The sequence below is a fragment of the Hevea brasiliensis genome, chromosome 13 (genome assembly GCF_030052815.1).
Source record: "Hevea brasiliensis isolate MT/VB/25A 57/8 chromosome 13, ASM3005281v1, whole genome shotgun sequence".
Classification (NCBI taxonomy): Eukaryota; Viridiplantae; Streptophyta; class Magnoliopsida; order Malpighiales; family Euphorbiaceae; genus Hevea; species Hevea brasiliensis.
The window spans coordinates 65,406,348-65,416,311 of NC_079505.1; the positions used below are offsets into that span (position 1 = coordinate 65,406,348).

Consider the following 9,964-nt stretch of genomic DNA (forward strand, 5'->3'; position numbering starts at 1 on the left):
TTTTTACATAAATTAAATTAAAAATTAAAAATAAGCTAAATTAGGAATTAGACATAGCAAATTAAGTTTTATTCCATATTGAAATTAAAGTGGACTTTAAAGTCACCGACTCTTAAATTTGGATCTCACTTTAATTATTTTTAGAAAAGAAAAAAAAAATTAAGGCGCTGTTTCTCTCTTGTTGGACGAAAAATATTTTCTCTATCTATGTTTATTTATTAAATTTAAAATTTTATTTTATCTAAAATCATATTGCATTTAGAAAATCAATGGCATTAATTTTTTTTCAAATTTTACTTTTATTTTTACTAAATACGATAAATATTTATATAAAAAATAATTAAATAAAATAAAGTAAAATTTAATCAATTATTAGTATATATTTATGAAATTAAATTTATTTATTTATTTTATTAGTTATTATACAAAATTCAAATGTAACAAAAAAAAATAGATAGAAATAGTATTTCTCTCGTAATTAATTATTATAAAAATTTTAATAAAGATAATAATAATAATAATATTTATTGTTAGGTAAAGAAACATAAATGGAGGAAATTTCCAAAAGAAATTAAGTGGGCTGCGACTAAAGAGACAAGTTGACATTAGCCGTCTATCTTTCCCCCTGTCAACATAATTAAGCCCGGCGTGTCAGGAGAAAGGTTGCTCCTTTCGTTTTCACTTCGTCAGAACCTTCCTGCCAGAATAAGTGGATTTTTTTTTTTTTTATAAATTTATCACTATATAATATAATTTTATTCATTAAAAAAATAAATTATAAATTAAAAATATCCATTTGAAATATAATCTTAATAATAAGTGGGATTCAAAAAGACTTTTGATATGGAATTCCTTTCCACTTTCCCAAGATTTGATCAAATTAATGAAAACATTTTCTCAGCAGATCTCACAAATATCAAATATAATAATTTACTAGGCATTGACATAAAGGCACATGTGAGTATAAACATACTTGCAGCATACTACTTAATTGTCAATGCAATAGCGATCCTCTGTACCTAATTCATTCAAATATTTCTGGGAATTTTAAACAATAGTTTTGCCTAAACATTTGCAAAATAGGGCAGTCAGTGCAATTGTTCTGAAAGGAATTAATCAGAGCTAGCTGTGAGTTCAGACTACAGACAGTTTGCAAACTACTTTAAAAGAACAACATAATGTCTTCTTACACTCTTTTTAAGTATTTGGTGATACCTCTTGCATTGAAGACCACTCCCTCGCTCATGCTTCTCTCTTCATCATTTTTATTTTTATTTTGTTTTGATATTTTACAATTTAGCTCCTAGAAAATATGAGAAACAAGTTAGTCCCAGAGTATATTTCTCTTAACAAAATAGTCTTTTTGTTAAAATTCACCGTTAATCAACCAGAATCGAGATGTCAATTCAAATCAAAGGAACTAAATTATTAGAAATTTAAAACTATAGAAACTAAACTATTTATAAAAAATGAAATGTAATGGACTAAACTATTATAGTTTTCAACTCATTAACTGTAAATTTTAATAGAATGACTATTTTATTTATTGAAACAAATCTTAGAGACTAATTTATTTTTCATAAAAAAAAAGGACTAAGTAGTGACTTTTATCATACCTCAGGGACTAAATTATAAATTGCCCCTTTTTTAATATTTAACTGCTTCAAATTCATTGAAGCTCGAGAAAGAAGATCCACACCATCCACTAAATAAAAAAAAAATCGATGCAACCATCAACTGCCAGTGGTTCATGCTCAAGGCAACACTACAATGACTTTCTTTTTTCACTAGTGCACACATGTTTTGATGCCCCCCAAAAAAATGCGTTATTGCTCCTTAAACTCTATCACAAATCAGGCCATGATGGGGTCCTAGATTGGTTGTGCAAGCATACAACTATAAGCAACATAAATCTCCAGAAGAATCACAAAAATTAAAACCCACCGACTCAGCAGATGAAAAAAGAGATCAGCATGGCAGACACATGACAAGATACTGCAATATGCCCATCAAAGTGTATGATAAAATGAAGAAATAACTTATCAGGAAATGTAAACCAATATAATTCATTTGGACTCTACAATTATTGAACTTACAAATCCAGATCTCAGATAACTGAACAACTAAATTTTCAAGAATCAACAAAGGGCACATCTCTTATTCTTGTGTTATACTGCTACTGAACCCATTCAATATGCATTGAGAAGTATCCTACAACTGAAATCAGTAATTCCCAACTATGTTAAACAGCTTCAAACTTGCTTAAACTACCAGGTATGTGAAATAATTTTTGATGGCCCAGTTCTATGTTTCAAATGAGAATTTATGAATTTTTTATAGAGTTTATGATACTAACTTATAAACATTCAAGTTATGTTGCAGAACAAAATAAAGGTGAAGTAAAAACTTTTTTTATTGCCATTTGGAACATCCCACTCCAGGTCATACCCAAAGGCATTGCTCATATGGGATGACCATCCTCAATAAATGCATGAAGTTTTAGTAATATCAAGAAGGAAACAAACTATGCTGTTTCCCCAACTCTAAAATCAAAACAGTACATAAAAAATGTTCACTGCCCATAATATTCAACATGTTACAGAGTTCCAGTTTGCTTTATTTCCAATTCATGCATTAAGAGCATGCACTCTATATTTTATTAATTTCATCAGCCAAAAACTATTTTCACCAATTTTTAAGTGCTGAAATGTTTGGTAGGCAAAATAATGCGTTGGAATCTCATCCCATTAACTTTCTTCGTCCACTTTTATCCGTCGCTTTTCAAAAATTGGCAATCAGTCCACTTTTATCTATCACTTTTCAAATATTATTTTGTTCAAAATTATCTGTCATTTTGAGAAAATTAAACCGCAAACGACAGAGAAATATGGACACGGAGGGAGTACTCCATTGCAGTTGACCAGTAGCTTGTAAAAGAGAAATACAAACTCCAATTCAGTATTGTAACAATATACAAGTTACTGTCTATTTATTTCATCCATCTTAGTTCAATTTGCAATGGGCAGGCTTTGAATGAGTCTTTCAATCTAAGACATGAGTTTGCTGCAATCAACAAAGACTAATTCAACCAATACTGAAGGAGGCAACATGCCACTTGTTAGCAACTGATTTGCAGTGTTCTATAATTATTTCTGGTACAAATTTAGCATGCTTTTCCAGTTAGAGCACAGCAAACTTGAAAAGAGAAATACAGAAGATTGAAGAAGCAAAAGTCATGGGCAATTTGATTCAAGCCCTGGTCATTCATTTGACTCGCTGATTCCCTCAAGTGGCATATTTTTGAGCAATTAAATTTATAAATAGTCTTCATCACTGCCCATTTCCAAATATGCAGTAGACTTTCTGTAGGGATTGGAAAATAATGGCCACTAAAAATAGAAGAAAAAATTTTAACAGACACTTTCTAACTGAACAGTCACTGCAACCAAGATCAAGAAGTCAGATATCACAAATTTCTCATAATCACAAAGAATGAAATTATATAGGTAAAAACAATGGCTGGATAAAACTTTCACAACCTTAGATCAAAGTCTTAATAACTCATGTCAAAACCTGACAAATATTTCTAGCCCGTTGATTCCAAAATTCGCTATTTGCAAAGCATCCATTTTATTGAAGAACCTCATCAGCAATCATGAACTATCACCTCAGTTATCAAGTACTTACTCCGACAAGCAAGAAGAGTGATCTCATGAAAAGAGGCTAATAATGGAGTATGAATCAAAACCAGATTATCAACAATCTGCAACAATCTCAAATACACTCCAGAGTCTGGACTTGGAAAGTTAGGAGAACATGTAACTGAAGCATTTTAACAGCAAATTGGTGTACAACTTTAGATTCCCAACCTCTCCACCCTTGAGCTAGTTGTTTCTTTTTTTCCTAATAGCAGCTTATGGTCCACTTATTCCACACTAGCAGATACCAACCTCCACCAAATAAAAAACGAAAAAAAATCCTAAAAGCCATTCTTCTTGAGGGGGGGAAGACAGAATGAGGGGTCTTTCTTGTCTATTTCAATGTTACCACTGATATTGGCTGAATAATTAGTTTTAATGGAGTTTGAAATCACAAAAAAAAAAAAAAAAAAATATTATATATATATATATATATATATATATATATATATATACAAAATCATAAAAGCATGTTAAGGTACCATATTAATTGTACATGACCAAAATGGAGAGGGACAACATCATTCATGTGCTTCCGTAAGTTAACTTAAAGCAAGCAGATATTAATGGTAACAACTAACAACTCAAAACAGAAACTGCAACTGAAAGAACTAACCTTGTTTGATTCAATTACCTCCATTTGTAATAATAAGTATCCTAACAACACTAAAAGTAAATAATAATAATAATAATATGGAAAGCATAACCTATATTTGAGCATTCAAGCAAAAGCAACGTCATTAAGTACTACTTTCAGGGTTCAGTAATCAGGATCTCTTGGAAGGTTCAAATACACCACTTGTAATTTAGTTTCTAATGCTATAAACAGGCTCAGTACCATTACAGCTTGCATTAAATTTATTCGATCAATTTATAGGTCTTGATAACTTAACCATTATGCTAACTTACATCTTCCCAAGGATCCAAGTCAAGCTTTATAACCATGCGTACCATCGTCACCTACATTTGTTCATTTACCTCTAATTAGCAAGTTTGCTGAACATAATTGCTTGATTATATCAAAACAGTTTGAAAGAAGAATGCAGCTATAGAATAACATAACAACTAAACCTTAATCTCAAACTAGGTGGGTCAGCTATATATGGATCCTTTTTTGCTATTAAGTTCTGTTTGAAACTAATTCCGCATTAATATAAAAAATAGTGAATCTTTTGATACTACTTCCTTCTACATTATTTTAGGTCTATCGTTCTTTCCGTTATCACTCCTTCCCGTGCTAGGGCATTCAATATTCTATGTTGAATACAACGAAACCATCTTGACTCACTCTCATTTTAATTCCAATGTATGCTATATGCACTTTCTGGCAAATTTGGTTCGATAGGAATGTGGAGTTAAGCCACCAGGCCCAAGTACATTCAGGGTGCATTCTAGATAAGGCAAAGGAGCAGGTACAAAGAAGGTAGGAGAGCAACTGAATTCCAATATGGAGCTGTAGGAAAGAATGGGAGGAATCATTGGAGAAAAGAATGGATCAATGAACAAGTGGATTGAAGAATTTTGTAAAAAGGAAGTTATTCCTGCAGCAAGTTTATTCTGTTGTGGCCTTAGACCTACATTTTCTGTTTGGCAAATACCTTTTCTATTTGGAGCTATTGTCGGCTATTTTGCTCATCTCTTATCGTTCCTTGTATGAACAAATTGAATGAAAAAGCCCTTATTATGGAATTCTCTATTTCAATCTTACTTTCCGGCTTGAATTGATACAAGTTCCCAACTTTTAACAAATTAGTTCGACTTGCCAGATCCACTAAATGACCGCAACGAGAATGGAGGAACATGTGGAGCAAGTTAAAGGGAACTTAACCAGCCTAGGAGAAGCTCTAGTGTCTCTGAAAGTTGAACAGGATCAAAGATTCAGTAAACTTGAAAATCTGCTTACCTCGATGGTGAGGGGGAAGGTAGCAGCCAATGACAACGAAGCTCCCAATCAGAGCCCTCAATAGTAGCACATTGGTGATTATTCGACCACTCGGATGGGTGCTCGAGCTCTGCTTCTAGAGGAAGCTCCGTTCACAGCAAAGAATGTAGATATGCCCAGTTTGAGGGTACATATCCTATGGGGTGGATAGCTCATGCAGAGCAGTATCTTGAGATTAACGGAGTGAAGGATGAATTCAAAATCTCCTTGGCATGATTGGTGCCCCTCTCCACTGGCTTTGTTGGCTCTTCCAATGAATGCCCAATTTATCATGGGAGCACTTAAAACAGAAGCTATTACAACGTTATGGAGGCAATATCGCTAAGAACCTATATGAGTACCAGGCGGCAGTCCATCAGCTGGGAACGCTGGCAGAGTGTATAGTTGACTTTGTGTTAAGGGCAGCTTAGGTGATAGAGCTTTCAGACTCTCACTGCCTAGGTTACTTCCTCAATAGTTTATAGGAAGATATAAGGGTGAGGCCTAGGTCTAATGAGACTGTCAATCTCTATCGAATGATGAAAGCGGCAATAGAAACAGAAAGAGAGCTCCAGTTTGCAGCAAGGATCAAAGGGTTTTCATGTCAGTAAGGAAGATGACAATATGTTATAGGCCGAGGACTATTTCTTTTGGGATGAGCCTAGTTCTTACTATTGGAACTAAAATGAGCTATGGAAATGCTAGCCAACAAAACACCAACCCACAACATTTCGAAGGCCTGCCTACCAAGCCTCCAGATGAAGCCCAACAAGGGTTTAGTAAAACTAATATACAACCAGTGTCTTCCTCAAAGTTTCAAGCACCCTCCACCAGATCACGAGCAATAAGACAATACTCCCACCAGGAATATAAAAAATTGTGAGTTGTTTCCGCTGTAAACAACCATATTCTCCCCTTCATGAGTGTCCCAATAAGTCTCTCTGTGCTCTCATTGGTGGCAAAGATGAGACTTTCACTGAAGAGAGCTGGACATCATGGAAGAGTAATAGACAACAACAATCAACAATGCTCGTTTCACTGAACTAGAGCTGTAGTTATTTTCTAGTGGCGGAATTTCTCAGTTGAGGACAATGAAGTAGAGGGGATCTATTACGATGAACCCAATTACAGTGATGATAGGCAGCGAAGCGAACCACAATTTTGTGTCACACAAGCTGGTCCAACACCTATAGCTTCAAGTAAGTCCCACTCATAATTTTGGTGTTTGACTGGGGAATGGATATAAGGCTCAATCTAAAGGAGTATGCTGCAAACTGAAGTTGGATTTAGGTAACATGCAAGTGGAGGCAAATAGTTGTGTTTCTTTTTGGGGGTGTTGATTTGATTCTGGGAGTAGCTTGGTTAGAGACTTTGGGTGAGTTGTTGATTAATTGGTAGAAAATGGCAATGAGTTCTATCAATAAAGGAGAGAGATTTTACCTCAAAGGGAAACAATGCATTGTAAATCTTGTAATCATTGGAAATCCCTCAAACCAATGCATTCATACCTTCTCAGATCTTGATTTCAACTTCCTTATCCAAATCTACTTGAGGTGTACAACTGTACCACAACTTATAACCCATGCTACCAATTTCTCTAGTCTTTTCCTCAAACTATGTCAACAACCCTCATCCTCTTTAAAGCATCCGCAAGCTCCATTAACCTTCCAATCAGTGATCCTATGCTTCAACTACCTAGACAGACCCTACTCTACTGAATTAGTTTTTCTACCCTCACTCATCCATATCGTCCATCAAAATGCGGCAACCTTTGCATATTTTGCATCACATCTGGGTACTGATGTGGCAGAACCAGAATTCAGCTATCACCTTCAAAATCAGAAATTGAAGCAATATTCTATCATATATCCAACTTAACACTTTAACAGATAGTCAAGCTCAATTGCAAGTAGAACAAAATATCATCACTGTACAACTCTAAATTCATCAACTATCCAACAGAGAGAAAATTATTTCAAAGACAATCCATATAACTTAAACATTAACTGTTAGTGGGCTTGAATGTATAAGGCTGTGGAAGTGACAATGGACCTCTCTTGGAATCTTTGTCATCCAATAACCTCTGCACCCTCTTGTTCTTGCAGTACAGCCGATCAAAATGCTTCACCTAGTTCAAAATCAAAATTGGAGGGAAAAAAATCAAGTAATGAATTAAAAAAAAAAAAAAAAGCAATATAGATGCAAAATCTGAAATGGATGGAAATGGGATTTCATCGTCTTAGTTTTACCCAAGAAGCGCGACAATTCTTCTCAAATTCCATTCTCGAGCCTTTACATTCCAATGGGTACAGAAGTCCCACCGAGCCAATTTCCGTACGTTTCTTGGTGGATTCCTTCTCCAAGCAGGCATAAAAAGCATCACGAGCCTGATAAAAATGGATAAATTTGCCAGATTAGATCCCTATTCATAACTCTTTATAGAGCTAACAAGAAAAAAGAACAAAGAGAGTACTTTGTAGCAAGCTTGTCTGGATTTAGCGAGGACATCGGTGTGGATTTGGTCAGGGCTTCTTGATGCGTAGGTTTCCATAGCCATGGCTTTAGAGCCCTCCACTGGTTGATTTCTCCTCTCAGTTTCGCTTCTGCAGAGAATATATGAACTGGGCTGCGTTGGACGATTTATGGGACTGAGCCCATAATTATGTTTATGTGGGCTTGATGGGCTGGACTTAGTTCATGTTTTTAATTAATTACGAATTGAAATAACGAAATCCTCTTTAATTTTGAGATTTTTGTTCTCTTATTGATAATTTTTTTTTTATAAATTTATGTAAATAATGAAAAAAGATTTATATAGTCAACATCAACTAATTTAAAATTAAAAATTAAAACTTAATTATTATTATCTGTTAATGAAGTTACGTACTTAATTATCACCCTGCATAATTATTATTATTATTTTTTTATCTTTAGAAATATATATTTTTATTTTATCACATTGCACGATGTGGGGTTAAAGGAGGAGTTTAAATGATTGTATTAATCCTTAATTTTCTTTTTAGGAGAATGGAAAGTGGAATTCGACCCTGAGTTTGGCAAGTTAGAAACATTCTAAACCAGGTTAAATTAATACTTAATCTCATTTAGGAGTTTATTTTACTTATTGGATGGGAGTCGGGTTAAAGAAGATTAAATAATGTAAATTAAATTAATCCTAATTTTATTTAGAAGTTTATTGGAGGTTAATGACAGTTAATTTTTTATATTCATTAATTTATAAAATAATTATTTTTGTAATCTCTAAATTGAGGGTTAAAATAAAGGTGCTCATTATTCGAGTCCAACCAAAGAAATTAAATCAATATTCAATTTAATTTTTTAAAACGAAAAATAAAATAATTAAATCAATTTAATTTATATAAAAAATAAAAATAATTTTGACAATTCTTTAAAGTATTGTCATTTTTGGCTCCCAAAGGCTACTCCCCAATTACCCCAATTGGAATATACGATCCCCATTAACCCTTAGGATGTAAACGAATCGAGCTAAATTGAGTTCTGAAGAGTTTAGGCTTAATTATTATTATTATTTTTTTTTTGAAATCAAGTCGAATTTGAGCTTAACTCATGCTAAATTTGAGCCAAATATCTATAAGCTTAAATTTGACTCATTTAGAAAATGAGTTCTAATCGAACAGAGTCAAATCGAGCTTTTATCAAACTGAGTTTCGAGTAATTCAACTCATTTACAGAGTGAATTTTAGATTTATGGTCATAAAGTTTAAACTATATAATTTTGATTAACTCTCATATTAAAAATAATTTAATTTTCTATAAAAATAAATTTAAATTACAAATAACTATATTTAATAAATGTATTTTATATATTGATTATATCATAATTTTAAACAATATATTTGTTTAGAACATTTCTAAATAACATAATAAATATTTATAATATAATAAAATATAATAATTAATATAAATATTTTTATACATGAGCCTATTCACGATCCTATTTAAAGAGTTTGCTCATGAACCAGGCCCTTTCTTAGGAGTATTTGGTTTCATTTTTAAGTTTAATTCTAATCGATATTCTGATTGAAAATGAAAATTGAAACTAAATCTTCAATTTTTTATTTTTAGGAACCAAAATTTGAATTATTCGATTTTGATTCTGGTTTTGTTTTAAGTAATTTCGATATAATTTTGATTATAGTTTTAGTTTTATTTGATTTCAATTTTAGTTCTAATTTCATTTCAAATTCTTACATATGAAATTAAAATAGTAAAAGCAATTTTAATTTGTTATCATCAAAATAACAATAAAAATTATAGTATTAACATCAAAATAGTAATATTAATATGAAAAATATATTTTATA

The 9,964-nt window shown here is 32.4% G+C and overlaps 1 protein-coding gene across 3 annotated transcripts; it reads right to left on the bottom strand.

Annotated features, from left to right (window-relative positions):
- Positions 1-907: 907 nt before the first annotated feature.
- Positions 908-8,240, bottom strand: LOC110634767 (cytochrome c oxidase assembly factor 6). 3 transcript variants are annotated; one of them, XM_058132068.1, is made up of 5 exons: positions 8,093-8,240; positions 7,869-8,006; positions 7,627-7,747; positions 5,602-7,449; positions 4,393-4,658 (listed from the first exon to the last, which is right to left on the bottom strand). In XM_058132068.1, the coding sequence occupies exons 1-4, from the start codon at positions 8,174-8,176 to the stop codon at positions 7,439-7,441; spliced, it is 354 nt and encodes a 117-aa protein (XP_057988051.1). In that variant the 5' UTR covers positions 8,177-8,240; the 3' UTR covers positions 4,393-4,658; positions 5,602-7,438. The 3 variants fall into 3 exon arrangements, with proteins under 3 accessions (XP_021639601.2, XP_057988051.1, XP_021639600.2); XM_021783909.2 differs by lacking the exons at positions 4,393-4,658; positions 5,602-7,449 and adding an exon at positions 908-1,303; XM_021783908.2 differs by lacking the exon at positions 5,602-7,449.
- Positions 8,241-9,964: the final 1,724 nt, after the last annotated feature.